Below are 26,746 nucleotides of genomic sequence, written 5' to 3' on the forward strand. Positions count from 1 at the left end.
CAGTTCGCACCGATGACACAGCTGCACTGAAGGGGAAACGAAAGCCAGATGGAAGGCCTGTTAGAACTTCCTAAGGATGGAAAGTTCCTGCTAGAACACCTAGCAGAATTTATCCCTGTGAGGTAGATGAATAAATCCAGCTCTACACTTCTGATCTCCCATTTGATCTTGGAAGGTTCTATGAAATAGCATTAGAACAGCAGTCTGTCCTCTGCTAATCAAGTCCCAGATCCAAATGAACAAACTACTTAGACAACCAGGGAACTGCCACTTCCTCTCTCCCTCCTTAGCTAAGTAACAAGTACTTGTGAGAATAGAGAACCCCCTCCCACAGATTCCCTTGGGGCCACACCCAACCATCCAGGGCTGAGCTCTAAGACAAGTGAAGCTAGTTGCCATGCTATTACTCTAATTTTTGTTTGTAGTTCCTTTATAAAAGTATCTTTATATGTACACTTCTATATAAATTTATAAATATATCTTTTTTCAGGACTGGGGAGATGGCTCAGTGAGTAAAGTGCTTGCCACAAAGGCATGCGGACCCAACTTGATCTACAACACACCCTTAAAAAGACAGGCACAGTGGGGGAATGGGTAGAGACAAGATTGTGGGTGTTTGCTGACAAGACAATCTAGCCAACTGGTAAACTCCAGAGGTCTCAGTGGATAGACTATCTCAAAAAGGGTGGAGAGGGAAGAGGTGAGTAAGCTATGAGCATTGGCTGCGCACCCCTTTAGTCTTAGCAATCAAGAAGCAGAGACAGAGACAGGCAGATCTGTGAGTTTGAGGCCAGCCTGGTGAGTTCCAGGACAACCAGGAAAGGTAGATGCCATCAGCCTCTGGTCTCCACAAATGTATACACACTCATTCTCATATACCACATACCATATACACAAAATATTTTAAATTTATCTGATTTGTATTGACATTGAACCAACTAATCTTACTGGTGAGAACCCAGGGCACAGGTAGCCTTCATAGCAAAATAATGTTCTCAAATTTAACTTACAGCATAACAAAAATTGAACAAAGTTACTTTGAAAAAGAAAAAACAAAAAACCAAAAAAAAAAAAAAAAAAAAACAAAACCCTTTGGATCTTATTGGATCTTACTATGTAACCCAGACTGTCTTCAAATTCACAGCCTTCCACCTGCTGTCTCCTAAGAGCTGGATTATATGTGCATGCCAACAAACCCAGCCAGAATCATTTTTAAAGAAAAGGAGGATAAGGAGGATATTTCATGGTATCTCTGCAGTGTGTGTGTGTGTGTGTGTGTGTGTGTGTGTGTGTGTGTGTGTGTGTTGGGGGGTTTGGGGGTGTGTGGAGCACGGAACAAGGATTCACCAAGATAGGTCTACAATGGCTTGTCATCAAAATACAACCTGCCCAGGCATTACAAGTTTTCATATGCTATGTCTAAAGTTAATAGTAACTCAAAATTTCCAAGACTGCTTTTATTTTAAATTATGTATATGAATGTATGTCTATGTGTTGGTATGTGCCTGTGGAGGCCAGAGACATCAGATTCCCTGGAGCTGGAGTGGCCCCACAAGGGTTCTGGGAACCAAATTCAGGTCCTCTGCAAGAGCAGTGTTTCCCCTTAACCAATATCTCTTCAGTCTCCAAAAGCTAACTTATAATTTGTGTTAAGGTTTTGTTTGCTTTTTTTGGGGGGGGCTTTTCTTTCTTTAATAAAGTAAATTTACCTATTTTTATGTGCATTGGTGTTTTGTCTGCACGTCTGTATGAAGGTGTCAGGTCCCCTAAAACTGGAGGTATAGATAGTGTGAGACACTAAGTGGGGGCCGAGAATTGAACCTGGGTCCTCTGGAAGAGCAGTCAGTGCTCTTAACCACTGAGCTATCTCTCCAGCCTCCCTCCCCCTTTTTGTGGGGAGTTCTAGGCAGGGTTTCTCTGTAACTTTGGAGACTGTCCTGGAGCCAGCTCTGTAGACCAGGTTGGCCTCAAACTCACAGAGATCTATCTGCCTGCCTCTGCCTCCTGAGGGCTGGAACCACCACCACCGCCCAGCTCCAACACTGCTTTATACAGCAGACTTCTAAAGGCTTTTTAGTAAGCAGGCATAGTAATGCAGGACAGCAAGTTCAAGTCCACACTGAACTACTCAGACCCTGTTTCAAAAACACTCTAGTTCCTTTGTAGTAAGTCACAGCTACCCATCAGTTCGAAAGAGGAAGCATTTCTAGGCAGCTGATGAAAATAGCATGTTGCAGTAAACAGAGTCAAGGAACTATCCTGCCTATTTCTCTTGACCTTTTTACATGAAAGCAGATAAGAGTTCCTAGCTAGGCTATCTAACACCTGCCTACTCCTTTTGGCTGTTAATTCTAGCAGGTGGATCCACTGATAAGTCTGTCTAAAAGCTCCTGATTATTACAGTAAGAGCATAGTGGGCCAATGCTAATCTTAGAGATGTACTAGAAAGATCCTGCAGGAAGAGGGCACTTTTGTTAAAGAGCAAATGGGTAATTTCTAACAATTACCAGCCTCAAATCAAACTCTTAGGCACAGGCTAAATGTACTTTTCTTAGCATAGAAAGCCAGGTGTGGGCTCCTTAGAGCCCACGAGACCAGTCTGGACTGAAAACCACTGCCGGGATCCCAGGCGACTTCCCTTGAAGTTAGCAGCTGTGATTCTTCCCCTTGTTGCTTAACTGCTCTTTGCTCCACAAGGGACATAAAACACCCGTTTAAGAGATCGCAATAGAGTCCATCAAAACTCTCAGCTGGGGCTGGAAAGATTTCAGCAGGTAAAGGTGCCTGCCACTAGGCTTGATGACTAGCATGGGGAAGGAGAGACTCATAGAGCTCTACCTGCCTCTGCCTCCTGAGTGCTGGGATTAAGGGTGTGTGCCACCACTGCCTGGCTTTCATTATTCTTTAATCCTATCAAAATCCATATAGGAAGCATCAGGCAAAAATTCAACATGTCAATGGGGGTGCTTTCCTTTTTGAAGTTGTTAGGGGACAATTTTAGGAGGTAAATATCTATAGATGACTCCTCTCCCAGAATCATGTTGAACATCTGTTCTTGGGAAAACGAACATTTTGCGTTGGTTGGAATCTAGGTGCATCTTATTCTACAAACTAGGCAAATAAATGTAAATATCTCACAGTATTACCTTCTCTCAAAGCTTTGGCAATGCTCCCCCCATGGGACGCGCGCGCGCACACACACACACACACACACACACACACACACACACACACACACACACACTGGGCCACATGAGCCACACAGAATTCAAAGGTTGGCCTCTGAACTTGGATAGGAACAAAATTACAATTTCAGTTTCCCTAACCTCTGGCCAAAAAAGCACCATTGTTTTTGATCATAAAGGAAGGCATAACTGTAGCAACAGTAAGAGACAATAACTAATAGACATTAGGTGTTTTTGTTCTGTTCTGAAGTGCTAGAAATAGAACTCAGAATCTTACCAGTGCCAGGCAAGCATGTCGCCAGAGAGTCAAACACACAGCCCAACAGTAGGCATTTCTGTATGATATAATTGCTACAAATATCATGTGCACTTATCTGTATTTAAAAATTATGGTAGTTACACATATTTCTAGATTTTATTATTTAAATAACCAAGAATGGTATGCTTGTTTTTAATCCCAGCACTCAGGAATTGAGGCCAGTCTGGTCTACAAATCAATTCCAGCCACGTCTACACAGAGAAACCCTGTCTTGAAAAATCAAAGAAAAAAAAAAAAAAGTTTCTATTCCAAGTCAGGTGTGGTGTTTTGTGCTCACATGCTCAGCATTTAAGGGGCTGTGACAGGAGGACTGCCCTGAGTTCAAGGCCAGCGTGAGCTGTATAGTGAGACAAAGTAGTACATGCTACAAATGGTTTCCCTGTAAGCTTACATATTTTATTTTATTTATTAAAATATTTGTTTTGAGAACAGTGCCTCACAATAAGTCCATGACACACACAAAAGGTGAAGGACTGGTGAGGTAGAGGACAAGATCAAATGAAAAGGAAAAGGTGTTCTGGAGAGGTGGAGAAAAGGAGGCTGGAGCTAAGTTAAGAGAGATCACGAATAAGGCCATTGGAATTCTGAGTAAGAAAGCATGCTGCCTGAGTAAGAAAACAGAGCTGCAGACAAGGCTCCACTCCCTGCTCTAATTCCTTTTCCTCACTTCTGGATAGGGAAAACTCCAGGAGCACGAGAACTCTAAAGGGTGAATTAGTTCCACCATGGAAAAGGCAAACCCAGATCAGTCTGTCCTGAAGCCCACTGCCCGCCTGACTCAGCAAAGCCCGAGGCAAAGTTGAGCAACAGGCCTTTTCTGGAGATGAAGACTTGTGGCTGCTCTTGCGGCAGCTACCCATGATCCATCCATGCCAAGAGTTACTTTAAAGTGCTGAGAAATTACAGTGTTCTCTTTCCTCTCCCAAACCTTACCAACTGCCAACGGCCAAGTCATCAGAGCCAACCTGACAGTCTCCTTCAGAAACCAGAAGTTTGGCAGCAATTTTACATAAAATTTAGTTTGTTTTTGTTTTTTTCTGAGACGGGTTTTTCTTCGTAATAGTCCTGGCTGTCCCGGAACTCTTCCTATAGACTAGGCTGGTCTCAAACTTAGAGATCTGCTTGCCTTTGCCTCCCCAGTTCCCGCATAGGTTGGGTTCTTATTAGTCACTTTGAGAAGTCTTCTCTCTTTCCCCACAAGTACTTTCTAAGTACTTCCTCTATAATGCTGAAAATCAGGTAAACTGCCAGGACAATTTAATGACATATAAATTCTTTTTATTTTTGGTTTTTCAAGACAAGGTTTCTCTGTGTAGCCCTGGCTGTTCTGGCTCTGTAGACCAGGCTGGCCTCAAGATCTGCTTGCCTCTGTCTCCCAAGTGCTGGAACTAAAGACATGGGCCACCATGCCTGACCTTCAGCTTATGAATTTCAAATTAGATCTAACCAAATAGTTTGAAGCAATATGTCTGTACAAAATTCTACATCCTAAAAGAAACTTTTCTTTTGGTTTCTGAGACAGGGTCTTACATAGCCCTGCTGGCCTTTAAGTTCTTATCTTCCTATTTCCACCTCAGTGTGCCACCATAACCAGATTTAAAAAGAAACTTACCTTAACTATTCACTATTATGATTTCCAACTGACTAGACTGTTAACTAAGCAAATCAATGCACCTTTGTTTAAAAATATTTATTACAGGCTGTGGTGCTAGCCTTTAGTCTCAGCACTAGGGAGGCAGGCATGCAGATCTCTGTGAGTAAGATGCTAGCCTGGGTTGCACAGCAGTGGTAGGGCCAGGATCCTGGAATAAGAGGATTCAGTATCAGAAATCCTGTTAAAATTAGAGAAGAGGGTTGGGGGTGTGTCTCAGTGAATAAAATCACTAACCAACACAAACCATGAAGACTCAAGTCTGATACCCTGAACCTGATACACTTGACAGAAGGAAGGAACTGACTAAAAAGTTGTTCTCTGACCACCCCCACACCACCATCACTTAAAATAAGGCCAGGGTAGGGCTTGTGTCAAGAAATCTACTGAAGGGCTGGAGAGATGGCTCAGTTGGTAAAGTGTCTACCACTTACACATAAGAACCACCCAGCACCCATGTAAAAGCCAGGCATGACATGAACCTCTGACCACACACATACAAGCATACTCACTGAGACAAACACACACTGTGAAAATAAATAACTCCTTGAACAAAACAAACAAAAAAAAAAAAAAAAAGGAAGAAAGAAATTTACTGAAGGAGGCTAAGGAGATAAGCTAATCAGTAAGGAACCTATCTTGTGAGCATAAAGACCTGAGTTCTATGCCCAGTTTTCCCCTAAAAAGCTGGACATGTTAGCACTCTGGTATTCCCAGAGCTGGGCACAGAGGCAGGTAGATCCCTAGAGTTAATACTAATCTAATCATCAAGTCCCATGTCCCAGTGAGAACTGGTTTTTTTTTTCTTTTAAAGATTTGTTTATTTTTTATGTGCATTGGTTTTGCTTTCAGGAGGATGCCAGATCCCCTGGAACTAGAGTTATGAACTTCCATGTGGATGCTGGGAATTGAACTAGGGTCCTTTGGAAGAGCAGCCAGTGTTCTTAACTACTGAACCATCTTTCCTGCCATGATCAATTGTGTTTAACAAAAGATAGATGGCTTCTAAGGTTTTTTGTTTGTTTTGTTTTTTGAGACAAGGTTTCTCTGTCTCGAAACCGTCCTGGAACTAGCTCTTGTAGACCAGGCTGGTCTTGAACTCACAGAGATCCTCCTGCCTCTGCCTCCCAAGTGCTGGGATTAAAAGTGTGCGCCATCAATGCCAGGCTCTATCTAAGGTTTTTAATCACCAATAAAGGTAATTTATATTCTCTTGATAATTTTAAATACCAGGAGGTATCTATAAATAATAAGTCTTACTGTTTTACGATAGGGTCTGCTATGTAGCATAGTCTGGCCTTGAACTTGTATGACCTTTCTTCTTGCCTGAGCCTCCCAAGGTCTGTGACTACAGGCATGTAGCATTTTCACATGGCTCTGTAAGTAATATTACACTAATCAAAGACAAATTATTCAACATGTGACTTTTCTAGTGCCTTGAATCCCTTCTTTAATCCCATGTTATTTTCTCATACCTTTCTCTAATCAAAAGTGTTTAGTTCACAAAAGAGAGCAATGAGAAAAAAGATTTCCTAACTGGTTTGGCATATTACACAATAAAGTTTCCAGCTTTGGCCAGAATCGGAGCCAATGATTTCATTTATCTATATTTTCTTCCTTCCTTCCAGCATAAGAAAAGCCACCATAGTTCTTCTCTTTTTATTTGGAAGAGAAATTGATTATGGTCCTGGCATGCTACTGAAGAGATGAGCAGGTAGGATTTGGGAAGACAAAGGGATCTGCTTCTGTGAAGCCCTTTACTCACAGTACGTCAGGCGAGGAGTAAAATTCTGCATGCCATTTTACATCTTAGAAATGCCAATGGCTCTAATTCAGTACCATGTTTTACTGAGAGAAATGCTATTCTAGAAGAAGGTGTCAACTAAATCATTATCTTGATTCAAGTCCACATCAAATATTTGGATACAGTTTCAGACATTTTATTAATGACTTCGGATTTATTTTCATGATTATTTTGATTTCATGCTCTCCTACTCAAATGAATAGCTTATATATTTTGAGATGTACCTCATGGGCCTATCTTTTGATTACAAATCACATTTTTATTACTGTAGTAACATGGCTTCCTGGCTGTAGAAGAGAGCAGATGGGATGATTAACAACTGCAGCTGTCCAGAAAATGACATGCATGCCATGAATTAGTTTTAAATGTTACATGCGTCCGCTTCCCAATTATTTAATGCCTATTTCTTTGCTTCTAAAATGTTAACAAATCACAATAGGAAGACTAACTTGGGCTGGGGATATAGCTAAATGGTAGAATACTTACATAGAATGCTTGAGACCCCAGGTTCAAGCCTCTTATCTCTCTCTCTCTCTCTCTCTCTCTCTCACACACACACACACACACACACACACACACACACACACACACACACACAGATTAACTTAAAATAATAGGAAGCCACTGAAGTCATCTGATGACTTTTAGCTAATCAAATCAATCTTATTAGTTAGCTTTGATTCTGATAAATTATTAACCATTTTAAGATTAATTTTTCTAACTTATTATTAGTTTTGTAGGAGTTTTGATTCCAATGGTCATCAACTAATATTGTCCAAGCTCTCTAAAACAGTTAAAATTCTTTAAATATTTATTGTGTAGAAACAACTGTTCCCAGTATTTCACATCCTAACTTAACCCTCATCATAATAGTAGTAAATATAGCACCCTTCTGGGGTGTGTGTGTGTGTATACATGTTAGTGTGTGAGTCTACTATATCCCTCTTACCTTGTTCATTCCTCAGGATGCTCAAGTCCCTATTTATTTAGTCTCCAGAGACAATGTCCCATAAAGCTCAAGGTGGCCTCTTGATACTCCTGCCTCAGTCTCCCAAGTGTTGTGATTTCACCATACCCAGATACATACTTTTTCCTTTTTGTTAGAAACTGAAGAAATGTAGTTTACAGCATACTTTGTCCAAAGTTAAACCAGCAACAATGAGCTGGGTGGAGCATGCCTATCATACCATTCAGAGGTGGAGGCAGGAGGATTGATTGGGAGTTCAAGGCAGCCTTGGCTACATGAGAACCTGTCTCAAATAATAATAAAAAATAAAAACCAAAGTTAAAATAGCAAGAAGTACGGCCTAGATTAATATCAGACTTCAAAGCCTTTTTATCTTCTCTATGCCCAGGCTGACCTTGAATTTGTGACAGAGTTCCCTGCCTCAACTCCAGAGTAGGTGAGATTATAGGCTTGTGCCAATAATTCCAACTTACTTTCTTTACTTTTCAGTGTTTTTCCTTAACTATAGCTGTGCAGAAGTGCTGCAATCCTTTATATCCTTTTGCTCACAACTAAAGCATTTATTAAAACATAATTTATAGCCTGGCAGTGGTGGCACACATCTTTAATCCCAACACTTGGGAGCTACAAGCAGGTAGAGGTAGATCTCTATGAGTTTGAAGCCAGCATGCTCTATAGAGCTAGTTCCAGGACAGCTAGGGATGTTACACAGAGAAACCCTGTTTTGAAAAAAAAAAGAGAGAGAATAAAGAAAAGAAAGAGAGGTATCATGCCTCCATCAGTTAACTACTGGATAAGCTCAATAAAATCACAGCCTTCTAAACTTCACTTGAGAACTCTAGGAAATAGCTTCTCAGTGCCAGTTTTAGTTTTCAGGTATTTCATCCACCATCCCAGTAGTTACTAACAGTAGCTGTTCTCCATGATTTATGAGAGATTAGCCACTTAAAGATACTTACAAGAGAAACAAAGAATACATTATCAAGTTATTCTTTTTCGGAGTAACCGACATCATTAGACAGTTTGCTATTATATTAACGCCAGTGAGCACTTCATGACCCTCAGTTTCTCCACACAGTAATTTCTACTATGTTATGGAAGAAATGCCTCCAAAAATCTAAACTTTATCTGACATAAGGAGTGCCTCAAACTTTTAAGACACATGCTGTGTACAGAATTTAAGATTGTTTAACTCAGTCAGGTACTGATTATCCACTCTGAGGAGAAACAAAAACCAAGACAGAAAGATAAATCCATAGGCTCAGTACCAAAGACGTTTATAAGCTGGAACTAACTGTACCAAGTGGTATGAGTCAGTGTTCTCATAAAATAGCCCAAAACATCTCTCTTGATACTGTTAACTCATGACATTCCACATATAAAGACTAGGGGGTTTTGTTTTGCCAGCAGCTAGCTCTCATTTGAAACTTGGATATTTATCATGGGCGACATTTTCTCCCTTTCACATGTACGGATCTGTTTCCAAGCACTTTAACGTATCCTTTTACCACAAACAAAAAGCTTTCTGGTCCGTGTTGTAATTAATCTGGCAGTCTTTTCTCAACCGGCTTTTGGCTCGATTCTTCGAGAAATCAAAAAAGTCACAACCTAACTTTCATAAACTAGAATCTAGGATCTAGAATGGGCTTTTGGTAATGACCAGGAAGTGCTGGTCAAGAGGATCAGTGGGCGGATCACGATCCTAGACTACGCTAGATCAGGTTTCCACTTTCGGAGCAGTAAGGCCGGGACTGCACCCCCTTCTCTTATCTGTCGTATTAAGTCAGTCTGCCCAGGACAAAACCAGCAGAACTGCCAGGTGGATCCATGAAGTAACCACACCACAGGGCCAGAGGACGGCCTAAGTTGCTCTTGGCTATTAAGGGAAGCCACCACACCCCTCATCCTCTCTTCCCGCTCTGGCTTGGGCAGCTCGGCTCTAGGACTTTTTTCTCCCTTAGGGCCCTGGAGTCCTGACCGCTGACACCAGACGAGGACTTCTCACCAGGCCCACTATCCTCAGAGCTCTCAAACCCTTGATAAGCTTCTCTTCTATTTTGAGGGGCGCTTTCCTGTCTGTTGCCCAAAGGGTGGGAACTCACAGCTGCCGCAGCGCCAGTGAAAATATCCTCTCCCTCGGTGTCGCTGTCCCCGGCCTCGGGTTCTGACCCCCCGGCAGCCCCTTCTGACTCCGGATCCATGCCAGGGAAGGGCGGAGGGAGTCGCTCCGAAGCGCTACAGCCACCACCTCCTGACGCCATCTTCCTCCACCGATGGCGGAAGCAGCAACAACAACTTTATAGACAGTGCTGCGAGCAAAGCGCTCCAGCTGTGAGAGGTGCGCGAGGGCTGTTACAGACCCCGAGGGGCCAGAGGGGCGGGGCTTCGGGGGGCAGGCACTTGGGGCGGGACCTGGGCTGTTGTCTAGCCAATCCGAGCCCGGAACCACAACGCCGCACTCGGGCGGGCCAAATGGGCAGAGGAGGAGCTAGAGGTTACCGAGTTCCTCCAGGCCTTTGTGGCCCTGCAGAGCTGTTATCTTGTCACGCTTCTGAGGTTTTGCTGTAATAAAAAAGCCTGTGACTAAAAACGTTTGAAAACCTCTGCATGCCACTGCTCATGCCAAGCATAGTGCTCTCACAGAGATTCAATAAATATTTTTGATTGAGGTTTGAAAAGACTGCAGGAAGTTTTGGTAATTTATTCTTTGGACATTAATTCATTCAATATATACTGAGAATTCACTGTGAGCTTGGCACATTACTGTGCGTTCAAATACAAATTCAAAAGCTCCTGGCTCACTAAGTGCTTACAGTTTAATGAGGGAGGCAGTCTTGTAAATCACCAGTTTAAACCCACTTGGTGTTACAGTGTGAAACAAAAAAAAAAAAAAAAAGTTATCGATTCTTTTGTGAGAAGTCAGGCTTCACACAAAGGGGAGATCTTAGTGTATTAAACTCGTTCGTTAAGAATATGGGTTTTGGGGACTGGAGAGATGGCTCAATGGTTAAGAGCATTGACTAGCATTTCCAGAGGGCCAGGGTTCAAATCTCAGCACCCACATGACAGCTAACAATTGTCTGTAACTCCAAGATCTGACACCCTCACATAAATATGCATGCAGGCAAAATACTAATGCACATAATTAAAAAAATAGCTTTGGGTTATCCTTTTAATGACTATTGAAAGGCGTGAAATGGAAGAGATGACAAGGATATTGTCTGGGACCTAATTTTGTGGGACCTAATTATAGGTTGGTGAGTCCAAGTTAACCTGAGTTTAAAGATAACTTAGATTATGTTATCATAGGCTAATTCCCCACAATGATCCTTTCTTTTCAAGGAGATGAGACTTGTCACCAACGTCAGCAAAGGCAGTTTGCTTTTCTGGTTGAAACAAGGTCTCTCTTAGGCAGGCCTGAAAAACTGTAACCAAAGTTGGCCAAAAACTCATAACAATGCTCCTCTCTTGACCTCTCAAGTGTTGGGATTACAGGCACAAGGCCCCATGCCTGGCAAAGTTGGTTGTTTTTAACAGCAAACTCCTGCAAACTCCACATCAGGCGCGAATTCCTTCACAGACTGTAAGCTGCTTGGCTGTAGGGAGATTGTCTTGGCTTATAACCTTTATTCCTGCAAATTAAGTGTCTAATAAATATTTGAGACTGGAAACACAGTCTACCCTGTAACTGGCACCCATCTCAGCCATGAACACAAGAAAGCTTAAGAGATGCTTTCTTAGAATGGTGATCTCTATTGTCATCACTAGAAACAGTGAACATAGAGAAAGATCTCTTGCTGTAGGTAGTCGGTAGTTGGTAGAGATATTCCCATGAAGGGAAGTTGAGTTGGCCTAAGTCTCTAGGAGACAAGAAAACCAAGTATTCCCCGCTCCTCCGTCTCGCCTGTCAACCGCAAAGGAAATCCACTTCCGGCCTGATTAGGAAGTAAAGATTTGATTGGAAGCAACTTTCTTTAGGAAAAAGCTGTGAAGACTCTCCGTTCTAAGACTTCATCCAACAGTAGTAACTTTGATCTCCTTTTCCCTACCTCTTCAGGATTCATTCTTAATTCTTCCTAGGAGCTGAGTGGGGCACTTGGTGACTGACGGTAACAGTCCGTTACATGACCCTCTGGATGAGACTACAAGTCACAGAATGCAGTTCGCCGCCACTCAGATAACCCAGACATCCCAGCATGCAACGCGCCCTAACGGACAGCAAGCGTGGTTTTTCTGTCACGTCGAAGCCGAGCAAAGCATGTTGGGACATGTAGTCTTTGCAGTTTATTTCCCTAGGTCCTTCGCGTTACTGTTTTGAGTCCCGCCTATTCTCTGCTTCCCTAAACCTATACACATGTCTGGGTTTATTTGAAGACCAGGAAGTTGATAGCTTCTGAGGCCGGTGCGGAAAGACGGTGGCTCGGTTGGGACAGTCGCCAGGGATGGCGGAACGTGAGGATGGAGCGAGTGTCCGGGCTGCTCTCCTGGACGCTGAGCAGGGTGCTATGGCTCTCTGGCTTTTCTGAGCAGGGAGCTGCCCGGCAGCCCCGGATCATGGAAGAGAAAGCGCTTGAGGTTTATGGTAATTAACTTTACCCAGAGCAGCACTTGACGTTATTTGGAAAGGTGGCACAGGAGAGAGGGTGGAGGAGGGCCTCACCTTTGGGCTTTAGTGGACACTTGGGGTTTTGCCAGACCTAGGAGGAAGCGTGTTCTTCCGGGTCCCAAGTCACGCAGCAATTTCGGTCATTTTAGGACCTTGGCTATTCTTAAACATGGTGCGAAATGGAGTCGGGAACTTATAAACGTTTCATTCCCCTGGTCTGCCCACTGCTCTAGGCAGTATGTCAAGACGTGTTGGGCAGAATTAAGTTTACAGTGGTCAGGGAGCAAAGTTGGCCTGATTGCACTACTTAACTACTGAACACGCGCTCCTCCCGCCATAGCTGAGGCCACTGTTGGGTACTGGCCCAAGGTCACAGCAACTCTCTTTGACAATCAGTAGGAAGTAAAGAGGTTGAAATAGACATCTCAGAGTGAGGCTTCAAATTCACAGTTCTCTTACACGGTTAAGATATTTATGTATGTACGTATTCTCTCAGACCCTCTCCATTTAAGGGACTATCTTCATTGTACAGATAAGGCAGGGGAGGGGTGGTTTAACAAGTACTCAGAGGTCACATTGTCTATAAGGAACAGAGAAAACCAAACTTGTGATTCCAAATGTAGTGCCTTGTTCTCTCTCTCTCCTTCTCCTCCTTTTCCTACTCCTCCTCAGTCCTTGCCCTTCCCATCCCAGCCCCTCCCTGCCCCTTCCTCCACTACTTGTAGTATTCTTTTTCTGGGTCCGGGAGAAAATCCAGGGTCTCATGCAAGCTAAGTGTACTCTACCTCTAGCCTAGATGTAGCACTAAAAAATCTGGTCCTACAAACACAATTTGGGTAAGGAGCATGGGCCAGGAAGAATGATTCCAAAAATGGAAAGAACAGGGGAGCTAATCAGGTTTAATTCTCTGACAACCCCAGGCAGAAGATAATTATGAGTGTGCTATCTCCACAAAACATTCCTGTCTTACTGTACCTTTATCTTTATAGCATCTGGAGAGTGTAACTCTGCAAGAGAGAAGATTCCAGTCCTCAAGTTTATAGTGAATGAAACCTACATATGCAAATATATAGTTTGCAGTAGAAGGTCATTAGCTTAAGTAGGAGATATGGACTCTTAGGAAAGGGAGATAATAAATTGACTAGAAACATCTGGAAAGATCTAAGAGAGTTACTTGAGATGGGCCTTGAAAAGCAATTTGGACCTGGATATGTCAGAGGTCATATAAGCTTAAAGAAACTAGAATAAAATATGGAGCTGAGAAGACATTAGGTGGAATTAGCAGTCCAGAAGGAGATACCTGTGTTTGCAGGTGGAGGTGTGGTTGGCTGTTGCTTCAGATACTAGATAGGAATTGGATGCTGAAGTTTTAAATGACTTATACATTTGTTTACTTTGTGCATGTTTGCACATGTGCACTCATGTCACAGAGCCAATTCAGAGGTCAGAGGACGATTTGCTGGAGTCAGTTTTTCCTTCCACCAAGTGTGTCCTGGGATGGAACCCAGGTGGTTAGACTTATTTGGTGGCAGGCACCTTTACCTGATGAGCCATTTCAGCACCACACTGCCCCCATTGAAATCTTTACACTTAAATTAAGAATTTTCTTTTGAAATATTTTTAAAAGTGTGTGTGTGTGTGTGTGTCCATGGAGGCCAGAAGTATTGGATCTCCCTGAAGTTGAAGTTACAGGTGGTTGTGTACTGCCAGTTGTGGGTGCTGAGACCTAAACTTAGGTCCTTTGCAAGGAGCAGACCATAATGTTAATACAGAGCAGCAAAAACTTTTAGTGGGGGTAAGGGGAGAATGAGAGTACAAGCTTGATATCTTTTTTTTTTGTCTGTTTGTTTTGGTTTTTTGAGACAGGGTTTCTCTATGTAGCTTTGGAACCTGTCCTGGTTCTTACTCTGAAGCCCAGGCTGGCCTCGAACTCATAGATCTGCCTGCCTCTGCCTTCTGAGTGCTGGGGTCAGAGCTGTGAGCCACCACCACCTGACTTTTTTAAAGAAATCAAACTTCTCAAACCACTAAAAAGCTAGAGAGATGTTTAATGAGGGGTTAAGGTTTAATTTCAGAATTTAGTAGTGTTCAAAGATCATAGTGTAACTTTTTACAAATTAAGCTTACATGGAAAAGCCTAGGAATATCCTACTTTTCCAAATCTCATAATAACCTGTTCAGTGAAGGGAAATTTTATCCTCTTTCCTGCCTGTATTTCCAAATTCATTTTCTGTCTTATTGGTAAGGTCAGAAGATAGCCCGGGGAAAGGAGTTTGATTTATTTATTTTCCAGCTGTTCCTGGAGGTAAGTGTAATAAAACAGATCCCAGGCTCCTGAAAGCATCGAGCCCATCTCAACTAAAATCCTGCTTCCTGGGGCTGTGGTTAAGAGCACTGGCTGCTCTTCCAGAGGATTAGGGTTCAATTCCTAGCACCCACATAGCAGCTCTCAACTGTCTGTAACACCTGTTCTAGGTAACCTGACACCCTCACACAGACATAAATGCAGGAAAAACATCAACTAACATAAAATAAAGTATTAGAAAAAAAAATTTGCTTCCTTCCTCTGCCCTCATTTTGTCTTTATCAGTATTTTCTTTAATTAATTAAGAATGCAGGGTCCAGCATTCTTCCTCTTCTTCAATATCTGCCCCTTCTGCTTCCTTTTACCAGCCTCCCTTCATAGTTTCGATCTCCATTTTTCATCCTTCCCTTTGAGCTAAAAAGCATACTCAAATTTCCCTAATCGTTATCAGGATTCTAACCAAGGCCTTAGGAATGCTTTCTCGGTTCTGTTGGTTTCCCCCTTGGTGCCCCCTTTTTCTGCCAAACTGCTCTCTTCCTAGTGACTTGTTGAATAACAAATCAAAGACCACTTTAGCCTGAGTTTTCCTACAGTGCTTAATGTTCAACATCTCTGTCTTCCCTTCTTTGATTCTTGCTTTCCCTTTCATTCTGGCCCTTTTTTCTTTTTGAAGTCTCACAATGTACAGGATGACTTTGAATCCTAATCCCACCTTAGCTTTTTCTATAGCGTTTGATGTTGTTAAACGCTTCTCTCCTCCCTTCTTTACTTTTTCACCTGGGTTCCTTTCTTTTTGAGACTGGGTCTCAGTGTGTAGCCTGGGAGGTCGTAGAATCCAAGATCCTCCTGATTAAGCCTCAACAGTATTGGGATTACAGGCATGTGCCACAGCCAACTTTTCAAGGTTGCATATAAGAATAACCTGAGAGGGCTGGAGAGATGGCTCAGTGGTTAAGAGAACTTGTTGCTTTTGCAGAAGACCAGGGTTTGATTTCTAGCACCCACTTGGTGGCTTCTTCAGACATCTTTGGAATGTACCTGGTACTCACATGTATGTAAAACATTTGGGTTTTTATGTTGTTGGTGGTGATGGGGTTTTTTGTTTTTTGATTCTTCAAGACAGGATTTCTCTGTTGTAGCCTTGCCTGTCCTGGCACTCACTCTGTAGACCAGGCTGGCCTTGAACTTACAGAGATCTGCCTGCATCTGCTTCCTGAGTGCTGGGACTAAAGGTCCCACCATTGCCCAGCCAACAACAAAAATTTAAGAATGTAATCTGAGGAATTTAAAAAACTCTAGCTGTTCAGGCCATGCTTTAAACAAGTTAAATCAAAATGCCTAGAGGTAGAGCCCAGACAACAGTTTTTTTTTTTTTTGTTTTTTTTTTTTTTTTTTGTTTCAAAGCATTCCTGGTAACTGCAATATTCAGCCATAATGCTTCTCATTTTTGATGGATCCCATTCAACAACCACTCTGGCTTTGATGTGCACTTAGCACTGTACTACAGTGCTGGACCATTGCATTGGCTTCTTCCTGAAGCGCTTCCAAAATCACTACATATGAAATTGAACTAATTTGCAGTCAGTCTTTCCACCATGTGGGTCTGAGAAGTTGAAACTCAGGTCTTCAGGCTTTTCTGCAAGCGCTGGCACCCATGACCCACTTTTTTTTTTTTTTAAAGACAGTTTTTCTCTGTAGACCAGGTTGGCCTTGAACTCTAGAGATCCACCTGCCTCTGCCTCACGAGTGCTGGGATTAAAGGTGTGTGCCACCACAGCCCGACCCATATTTTGTTATTGTTGTTGTTTAAATCTTAATACTATTCTCCCAGATACTTAAACTGAGTCATCTCCCTTTTCTCTCCGTGCTTGTCCTCTGAAATAACTTCGCTGAGTGTCCACCTCTGTCCCTGTTGTCTCTTGCTGACTTTAGGCCCGGTTTCTCAGTGGGGCTTCTCAGTGGCTGTCTTTAGCTGTGCTCTTTGGTTCTGGGTCTTGTAGCTGGTGAGGGTAAATCAGCGGCGGACAGTCGGGACTGTCCTTTCCACATCCTTGTTCTAATCTCTTGAGGAATCCCTGTTCCCTGTGGCTAGTTGTGAAAGACCCTGTGGTTGGGCCCCACCCTTCTGTTCTACTCTTTCCTTATGCTGGGACTGAGTTCCCAGCTCAGGAAATGCCTGGTGGTTCTTAATCCCACACTTTCTTCAACCAACACCCCCCACCCTCGCACGCGTGGGCTCTTGATGTTTTCCCATTCACATTCCCTATTGTTTTGAATTAAGAAACTGGAAACGGGCGAATAATGATCCAAGAAAATAGTTTTCTCATAAATAGGGGACATTTCTTCTTGGAAGATTGCTGAAATGTTTGTGTAAAAGAGTTAGGATAGGGTGTTGGGGGCGGGAGGGACCGCTCAGTGGTTAGAGCAGTGGCTGTTTTCACAGAGAACCCGGGTGCAGTTTCCAGCACCCACATGACAACTCACCGTTGTCCATAATACCCACTCCATGGGGTCTGAGGCCCTTTCTGGCTTCTGTGGCACTGTATGCACATACTGCAGTACATATATAGGGGCAGAACATAACATAAAATCAAAATAAATATTGAAAAAGCAGTCGGCGCTTCAGTTGAGATGAGAAGACTCGTCCTCACTTAGGATACTCATATTTTACTTTAATACCTTGTCTCTGGTGCCTTTAGATTTGATTCGAACTATCCGGGACCCAGAAAAGCCCAATACTTTAGAAGAACTGGAAGTGGTAACAGAGAGTTGTGTGGAGGTTCAGGAAATAAATGAAGAAGACTATTTGGTTATTATCAAGTTCACACCAACAGTACCTCATTGCTCTTTGGCAACTCTTATTGGTAAGGGTGTGTGTGTGTGTGTGTGTGTGTGTGTGTGTGTGTGTGTGTGTGTGTGTGTGTGTGTGTGTGTGCGCGCGCACATGAATTCAAGTGCACATGAATTCTTTTTTGTTTGTTTTTCAGACAGGGTTTCTTTGTAACAATCCTGGCTGTCTTGGAACTCAGTCTAATAGACTAGGCTGCCCTTGAACTCACAGAGATCCACCTGCATCTGTCTCCTGAGCACTGGGATTAAAGGTGTGCGCCACCACTATCTGCCCATACATTTTATTTTTTATTGGTAAAAGTGTGTGTGTGTGTGTGTGTATGCATGTGAATTCTTTTTTTAAAATTTACTTTTATGTGTGTGGGTATTTTATCTGTATGTATTTCTGTACACCATGTGCATGCAGTGCCCACAGAGGGCAGAAGAGGGTATTAGATCCCCTGGATTGGAGTTATAGATAGTTGTGAGCTGCTATGTAGGTGCTGGGAATCTAATCCAGGTCCTGTGGAAAACCATCTAGTGCTCTTAACCTCTGAGCCATCTCTCCAGCCCCAGGCATGTAAATTTTTTGCATATCTTGGCCTCCCAGTGGTATTTAATAAAGTCTAATGACTTAGTATATTTTTCTTGAGTGACAGTTGGTACAGAGAAAAGGGCTGGGCTTTGTTCCTTTTTTCTGTTTAGTTCTTATTGTGCTATGTTACTACTCCCTGCTGTCTTGGGCAGGTGGTTTACCATGTGTAGAATGGACCCTGCTCTCTGGGTTTATTGAAGGAACCAAGGAACTTGGGAGACCGACACTACAATAAAGCAGACTGTTTTCAGCTGCCATATAATAAGTAGACAGTCTTGGCCTTCATGTAATATGTGAACACAGTCTGGGCTTCAGATAGTATGTGGATGTAGTCTGGACTTCGTGCTTTTTCTAGACCCAGTAAAGAGAGTTAAAGAGGCCAGGTGATGGTGGCATTCACTGTTAATCCCAGCACTCTGGAGGCAGAGGTGGATTTCTGAGTTTGAGGCCAGCCTGGTTTACACAGCAAGTTCCAGGACAGCCAGGACTATTACACAGAGAAACCTTGTCTCAAAAAATAAAATAAGAAAGAGAGAGAGAGAGAGAGATAATGGAAGATTTTTTTTTCCCCACTATCACAGGACTGTGCTTAAGAGTAAAACTTCAGCGGTGTCTGCCATTTAAACACAAGGTAAGGAAGTTTGTTGTTATCTTAAACCCAGAGCCTCACATGCTCTAAGCCAGTGTCCTGCCGCTGAACCATGTCCCTACTCCAGATTGTGTTTTATGACACTTGTTAATATATAATTCACACACCATGCAAGCCACATGAAGTGCATGGTGTAGTGGCTTCTGATAGCTCCTAGAGAGCTCTCCACTTGTGTGGGTCAGAGTCACTTTTAGAACATTGGCATCACCTACAAAAGAAACCCTGTACCCAGGCAAGTGTGGTTGTATAAAAGTGTGATGCTACCACTTGGGAAGTTGAGATAGGACCTAGTCTGTATCAAAAATGGAAAGGAAGGAAGGAACGAAGGAAGTCAGTCATTTAGCCTATAGTTATTAGCAGTAACTAGTACTGTTATGCCATCCCCTTCTCAGTACTAGAACAACTATTTCCTGTCTCTATGATTTGCCTTTGGACATTTCATTTTAATGAAGTTATATAGTATGTGGATTCTTTGACTTGGTATGCTTCCAGTGTTTATGTTTTAACATGTATAGGTGTTTCATTTGTACTATATAATATTCCATTGTATAGAGACACCTTGTTCTATTTTACTTATCAATTGTAAGACATTTGAGTTGTTCCCTCTTGTTACGTTAAAAAATATTGTTTTGGGGGCTGGAGAGATGGCTCAGTGGTTAGGAGTACTGATTCTTTTTCTGGATCACCTGGGGTTCAGTTCCCAGCACCCACATGGCAGCTCACAACTGTAAGTATAGTTCCAGGGGACCAGACATCCATGGTAAAACACCAATGCACAAAAAATAAAAATAAATAAGTTTTAAAAACTGAAGAAAAAAAATATATTGTTTTGTGGATGAGGAGATGGTGTGGTGGCAAAGGACCTGAGTTCAATTTCCAGCACCCACATGGTGGCTCACAGCCATCTGTAACCCCAGTTCTTCTGACTCCAGTGGACATGCTGTACACATACATACATACCTGTAGGTAAAACATTCATACACATGAACTAAAATAAATCTTTTTTTTTGTTTTTGTTTCTTTCGAGACAGGGTTTCTCTGTAGCTTTGGAGGCTGTCCTGGAACTCGCTATGTAGACCAGGCTGGTCTTGAACTCACAGAGATCTGTCTGCCTCTGCCTCCTGAGTGCTTAAAGTGATTAAAGGCATGTGCCACCAACGCCCAGCTAAAATAAATAAATCTTAAAAAATATATAATTGCTCCAGTTGTCCACTAACATGATTTATGGTAGTATACCCTCCCATTAATGCCCCTCCCCTCCCATCAAATGTCTCATTAGTTAGAGTCCATTTCGACAGCTTCCCAAGTGCTGTATGATAAGCACCATGAGCACACCGTGATCTTGACACCTAAAAGTACAGAATAGACATTTCATAGATTGTCTCTCACATTAGGTTTTCAGATGTTTTATGATTAGATTGCTATTTATTTTTGGCAAGAAAATGATAAACATGCTCTCATTATATGACATCAAGAAGCGATAGTTTTAGTTTGTCCCATTATTGATGACAGTTGCTTCATTAACTATTTGGTTCACATAGGAATCTGGAGGTGATGCTTGACTTTTCATCTCTGTTAGATTTTTATTTTATTGTTGTTGTTTTTGGGTTTTTTGTTTGTTTGTTTGTTTGGCTTGTTGGTTTTTGTTTTGTTTTGTTTTTTTGAGACAGGGTCTCCCTATGTAGCTCTAGCTGTCCTGGAACTCACTGTGTAGACCAGGCTGGCTTCAAACTCAGTGCAGCAATTAAAGGCATCTGCCACTACACCTAGCCTATGGCTATTTCAGAATAATAAGTCATGTGTAATTTTTAACCAAAGTAAAGGAGTAGGGAGTGGTACTCATGGATTGAGTAAGTGTGCTATGCCACTGGGAGAATCTGGATGGTGGTCTTTCTAATTGTGTTTTTGAGGGAGTGAGGATACATGTGTTCCATGGCATATGTATGGAGGTCAGAGGATAACTTTCAGGAGTTAGTTCTTTACCTCCCTTGTGGCTTCCAGGTACTGAATGCAGGACACTGGACGTGTATGGCAAGTACTTCTACATACTGAGCCATCTTTCCAGCCCATGTTTTGTGTTTTTAAGAGTCTGAGCGAGATGGTCTCTAAGGTCCCTATTAACTGTAATAGTTCTGAGTGTTTCCCACTCAAAGCGTTGATCTCCGTGGTGACTATGCCTCTGGGCACTCTGCACAGGCTTGCCTCAGCCACAGGATTTGCAGCAGTTTTGTGGTTGTATCAAAAGCTCTTGTGCTTAGGAGTTACTAATTTGTGGGGCTATCAAGTCTAGATGAGATGGCTTTACTGGTATTACACTTGGGAATAAATTTAGCAAGATAATAGAGGAAAAGGAGAATGCAAAAAACATATTTGTCTCATTTTTGTAAAACAGTAACTTTGTGTGTATGCATATAAAATATGCACAAGAGAAAAAGATGTATGAGTATAGAAAGGAGGGAGGAAGAAACTACACCAGGTTGTTGATGTGGCACTCCTGAGAGGTGGGACAGAGAGTGAATTAGATACAGATTTGGGAAGAGAATGAGGGTCGGGCAAAGATCATGTGAGATGAAATCTCTTTGTACAAAACTGTGTATTCATACAGAAATCTGTGGGCATGCCCCCTGCAGGCCAGTTGATGGAAATATTGCTGTCAGTTCCATCCTGTTTGGGTCTCTGATACTAGAAAGAGGGTCTGGGCTTTCATCCCTAGATCTCCGGGTCTGTCCTACACACTCCTCATCCTGAGCTCTTGGAATGCTCTGATGTTTTGCTTCTGTCTCTTTACAGTTGGAAATCTACATTTCTGAAGGAACTCACTCGACAGAAGAAGACAGTAAGTGACATCAAATGTCATTGCAAACAGCTGCAGCTAGTACTTTTGTCTTGGGCACTAGGTTATCTGTCAATCAATTATCTATTGGGGAATACCATAAGTTATGATTTTCACAGATGGGGAAGCACAGACATTCAAAGAAAGTCATTTTCCACCAAATCTCTGGTGAACCCGAGCCTGTGACTAGTAATGGTTTAAGCTGTACGCACAAACAGATTGGTAAATATATCCAGCTAGAGACCTTGAGCTCTGAAGGCTTGATTCTGCTCCGACAGTCCTTGGGCTGTGTAGAAGTTGAAACGGGGTTGGGGTGTGGGGGTGGGGTGGGGATGGGGTGGGGGTGTCTCACAGGGGAATCTCAAGGCTGGGGCTGTCAGAGTTAATGTGCCAGGATGGGAGTCGGGGTGATTGTCTGCAGGGAGAATCAGCCAATAGTCATTTTGAAACTGTAAAGTGGAATTTGAAAACAGCAAAAGACAAAATGTTTCCTAATTAGTCATGTGGTACACGGAAACAGATTTTTATACAAATGACGAGAGCAAGAGAAGAGCATTGGAAATGCTTGTTTTGTCAGGTGCGGTGGCACACGCCTCCAGTCCCAGCACTCAAGAGGCAGGCCGATATAATTTTGAAGCCAACCTAATTTACATAGTGAGTTCCAGGCTAGTCGAGACTAATAGTGAGACTCTACCTGAAGTAAATCAGTACATAATAAAAATGTACTTATTTTTATTCAATCACTAGATTGAGAGATACTGTAAAGAAGAGCAGAAAGGAGAACGGGGTGGTGATGGGTAAGACTGAGGTGGAAGGCAGTGAGCTAAACTGTGCAGGGCTGGGGAGAGATACATCCAAATTTATAGTAGAAGAGAGATGCAAAGAGGATACTTGCTGCTTCAGAGGGACAGCCCAGCAGTCTGTCCTGGAAGCCTATTAGGTACTGTCAGGAGGTCAGTGAAAACCAAGTCCTAGTTTTGAAGTTCCCTGGGGGATAACTGCACCAAACCCCATAAACTCAGGGGTTTTAGCTCTCACTATATTTATTAATTTTTATTTTATGTGTGTGGATGTTTTGCCTACATGCACGTCTGTGCACCTACTTGCATACCTCCAGGGCCTGCAGAGGCCAGAAGGGGCATCAGATTCCCTGGGGTATCAGATTCCCTGGAACTGGAGTTACAGCTGCCATATGGATTCTGGGAATCAAAGTCAGGTTCTCTGGAAAAACAGCCAGTGCTCTTAAATCGCTGAGTGATGGAAGATGTCATTCTGTATATGTTTCTCATACTGGTTAATGAATAAAGCACTGTTGGCCAATAGGAAAGGAAGATAGGAGGGACTAGGAGACAAGGAGGAAATAGGAAGTAGTAAAGGAGTCAGCATGGAGAGCCTGGAGAGAACAGAACCGCCATTCCTCCGCTCTCAGTAAGACCACGTGGAAATACATAGAAATGGGTTAATAATTAAGACAGGGCTAGCCGATAAGAAACTAGCACCTGGCCAACAGCATAATATCAAATACAGAGTCTCTGTGCATTATTTGGAGCTGGCGCGGCGGCGGGACAAGACCAGGCAGCAGGTAGAAAAACCGTACACCTTACAGCTGAGCCATCTCTTTAGTCCTCACTTTATTTATTTTAATTATTTACTCTTTATAGTGCTGAGGATTGAACCTAGGGCTCATATATGAAAGGCAAGTGCTATGCCATTGAGCTGTGTCCCCAGGCTATTTTATTATTTTGTTTATTTGTTCATTTATCTATTTATGAGACTTGGTCTCACTACGTAGACTCACAAAGATCGTCCTGCCTCTGCGCCCTGAGTGCTAGGTAAAGGTAGGCTCTACCATGCCTGGCCAAAACACTTAGAATGTTTGCCATGTAAATAGTACTGTAGTTTAAAAGACAGGCTTAAGTGGAGAAAGTAGCAGTTTAGAATTTCACTGTGAATATAACTGTATAGAAATACGTGTATTGATGATGCCGAGAAAGAAGTGAGAATGGCAGTTGTGGAGTAGGAGAGCAGTAGAGTGCTCTTCTCTTGAGACTGCTTTCCAGACCTTAGACATAGCATTAAGAGGGGCTAGAGAGCCAGCTCAGTGGGTAAAAGAGTGCTTGTTGCCCTTCCAGATGACTGGACTAGTACTCACATCAGGCAGCTCACACCCACTCAGCCCAGGAGATGCAGCCCTCCCTATTCCGGCCTCCAGAGGCCCTTTGCGAGCAGTGTTCACACCTGTGTATGTGTGCACACAAAAGAAAAAGGTCTTAAACTGAAGGATGAGTAGTTAGTTAAAGTTCTCAATAATTAGTTGTAAGTCCTCAAGGAGTTAAAGTCTGTTTTGGCAGACTAATACAAATGCTGTCTGGTCTCTGTTGACACAACTCTGTTAACTTTGTCCACGTGTTTTGCAGTCAACAAGCAGATAAATGACAAAGAGCGAGTGGCAGCTGCAATGGAGAACCCCAACCTTCGGGAAATCGTGGAACAGTGCGTCCTTGAGCCTGACTGAGGCTGTCTTAAGAGCCGATGACCCGTAATCAATCGTTTGATTTGTTTAAATCTTTCTAAAATGTAGAGGACACGTGTTGAATATGTAGGTGATTTGTACCTCAGAGCATTTGTTAAAGTTTTTGTTGTTGTTTTGTTTTGTTTTTCAAGACAGGGTTTCTCTGTGTAACAGCTCTGGCTGTCCTGGAACTCACAGAGATCTGCCAGCCTCTGCCTCCTGAGTGCTAGGTTTAAAGGCATGTGCTACCACCGCCCAACTTTTTTAAAGGATTCTTTCCGAGCAGGTTTCAGTGATGAGGTAGAACCTAATTTAATTGTTCAGAGGGTAACAGTCTCAGGATTTCTAACCCACGTGATCAGACAGAAAAGTATTTTCTAGTTATTATGTGTAAAGTGTTGCTATTTTTCTGATGACCATTCTGACACAACTGCTTTTCATGTTGACTATCTACTGTGCCCAAATGTATGGTTTAAATCATTCTAAATAAATACGACAGATGATTCTTGTAATGGCTCACCTTAGATTTCTACTGAATTGTAAATTCTAATGTCAATGTGAACTTTTTTTGGGGGGGGGGTTTGAGGCAGGGGTTTTCTATGGCTTTGGAGCCTGTCCTAGAACTAGCTTTTGTAGACCAGGCTGGTCTCAAACTCACAAAGATCCTCCTGCCTCTGCCTCCCAAGTGCTAGAATAAAAGGCGTGTACCACCACTGCCCGTTGTCAATGTAACTTCTAACAGATATCTCCAAAGCTGTGTTCCTTGATTATTATGTAGAGTGAAGTCTAAAGATGAATAGGAATCCTTAAGGTGACACTGTGCCTTCCTTTGTGGGGAACCCTTAGAGCCGAGGAACATAATGTGGAAAGGATAGATTTTTTAAAAATTATTTATTTTATGTATATGGTTGTTTACTTACGTGTATACATGTGCACCACCTGCTTGCCTGGTGTCCAAGGAGTCCAGAAGAAGGGATCAAGTCCCCTGGAACTGGAGTTACAGACAGTTGTTAGCTGCCATGTGGGTGCAGAGAACTCAGGACCTCAGTAAGAGCAGTGCTGGTGGGTGCTCTTAACACTGAACTGTCTCTCCGGCCCTGTGCTTACACACTTTTAAGGAAGTCTCCCAAAGAAGAGTTGTGGACACAGCACAGTGAAAGTGTTGTGCTTAAAGTCAAGTATCTAGGTTCAACGCCCTCCAAAAAAGTACAATGAAATAGTTGCCCCAAAGGTTTTTGTTTTGTTCTTACTGAATCAGTCTAAATGTTTGTTCTGTTCTTTCTTTATACTTGGTTCAGCTTGATATGGGGGTGGGGGGAGTATTCATTTGAAGTTTGATAGGCAGCCCGCAACAGTCCCTAGTGTCCCTCGTTATCTGGCATTTGTGCTCTTGTACAGTTTCTTCCATATTGAGTCAGAGCTGATGGGCAGACCCAATTAGAAATGGCAGATGGGGGCTGAAAAGGTGACCCACAGGTTAAGAGCACTGACTGTTTTTCCAGAGGTCCTGAGTTCAAGTCTCAGCAACCATCTATAATAAGATTTGATGCCCTCTTCTGGTATACAGGCATATATGCAGGCTGAGTACTGAATACATAAGAAATAAGTAAATCTTAAAAGATAAAATTAAAAAAAAAATGGCAGAGGGGCAGTGTGGGGTTTGTGAGTGTAGACTGGAATAGGTATTGCTGCTTTTGCCTTGGTCTTTTGGATTGCTCACTTAGCCAGGATCTGGCCGCCATAGTCATAGTCATAGTCATAGAACATTCAAGCATCTCAGTGGAGATTTTCACAGATAGAGGCTGCCCCAAGGCCTCCTACAATCACCATGCACCAATTTGCAACCTGAGCGAACCACTGTGGAAACCATCTTCCATCCTCTGTCACTGTGGATAATAGTGCCATAAGAGACCCTGAATCTGGGTCTCCTGTAAGAGCAGCAAGTGCTCTTAACTGCTGAGAGCCATCTCTCCAACCCTTTGACTTTTTTAAATTTTTGTTTTATTTTTTCGAGACAGGGTTTCTCTGTATTGCTTTGGAGGTTGTCCTGGAACTCGCTCTGTAGACCAGGCTGGTTTCGAACTCACAGAGATCCACCTGCCTCTGCCTCCCGAATGCTGGGATTAAAGATGGGCACCAATACCATCGACGCCCAGCTCTTTCTTTTATTAAGAAATGCGCCTAGTATTTTGTTAGGGTGGGTGGTGGCAGCCCACGCCTTCAATCCCAGCACTAGGGAGGCAGAGGCAGGTGGATCTCTGTGAGTCTGAGGCCAGCCTGGTCCACAAAGCTATACAGAGAAACCCTGTCTAGGAAAAAAAAAAAACAAATTTTGTTAGGCTATGACTTACTTTATGATATATTTATTTTGAGATGGGATCTAGGTTGGCCTCAAATTGGACTCAAGAGATCCTCCTGCCCCATCGTCCTACAAAGCTTGTGACTTCCAGTGTGCGCTGCTGGACCCAGCACACACTCGACTTTCCAGTCA

At 42.8% G+C, this 26,746-nt stretch overlaps 2 protein-coding genes across 3 annotated transcripts in view; one reads left to right on the forward strand and one right to left on the reverse strand.

Annotated features, from left to right (window-relative positions):
* The window catches only part of Snx1 (sorting nexin 1), a 36,929-nt gene extending 24,899 nt beyond the window's left edge, over positions 1-12,030 (reverse strand). The window contains exon 1 of one of the 2 annotated variants that reach the window (XM_051197809.1): positions 11,976-12,030. In XM_051197809.1, coding sequence (XP_051053766.1) covers positions 11,976-11,990 — 15 coding nt within the window. In that variant the 5' untranslated portion in view covers positions 11,991-12,030. Of the gene's footprint in view, positions 1-10,028; positions 10,297-11,975 lie in introns of those variants that run through there. The other variant, XM_051197807.1, reaches the window with a different exon arrangement.
* A 172-nt stretch (positions 12,031-12,202) lies between these two features.
* Ciao2a (cytosolic iron-sulfur assembly component 2A) lies at positions 12,203-24,771 on the forward strand. The gene is made up of 5 exons (XM_051197810.1): positions 12,203-12,508; positions 17,537-17,701; positions 18,843-18,892; positions 21,701-21,746; positions 24,161-24,771. Exons 1-5 carry the CDS (start codon positions 12,385-12,387, stop codon positions 24,256-24,258), a joined length of 483 nt encoding a protein of 160 aa, XP_051053767.1. The 5' UTR covers positions 12,203-12,384; the 3' UTR covers positions 24,259-24,771.
* Positions 24,772-26,746: the final 1,975 nt, after the last annotated feature.

This window comes from Phodopus roborovskii, unplaced genomic scaffold, assembly GCF_943737965.1.
Source record: "Phodopus roborovskii unplaced genomic scaffold, PHOROB, whole genome shotgun sequence".
NCBI lineage: Eukaryota > Metazoa > Chordata > Mammalia > Rodentia > Cricetidae > Phodopus > Phodopus roborovskii.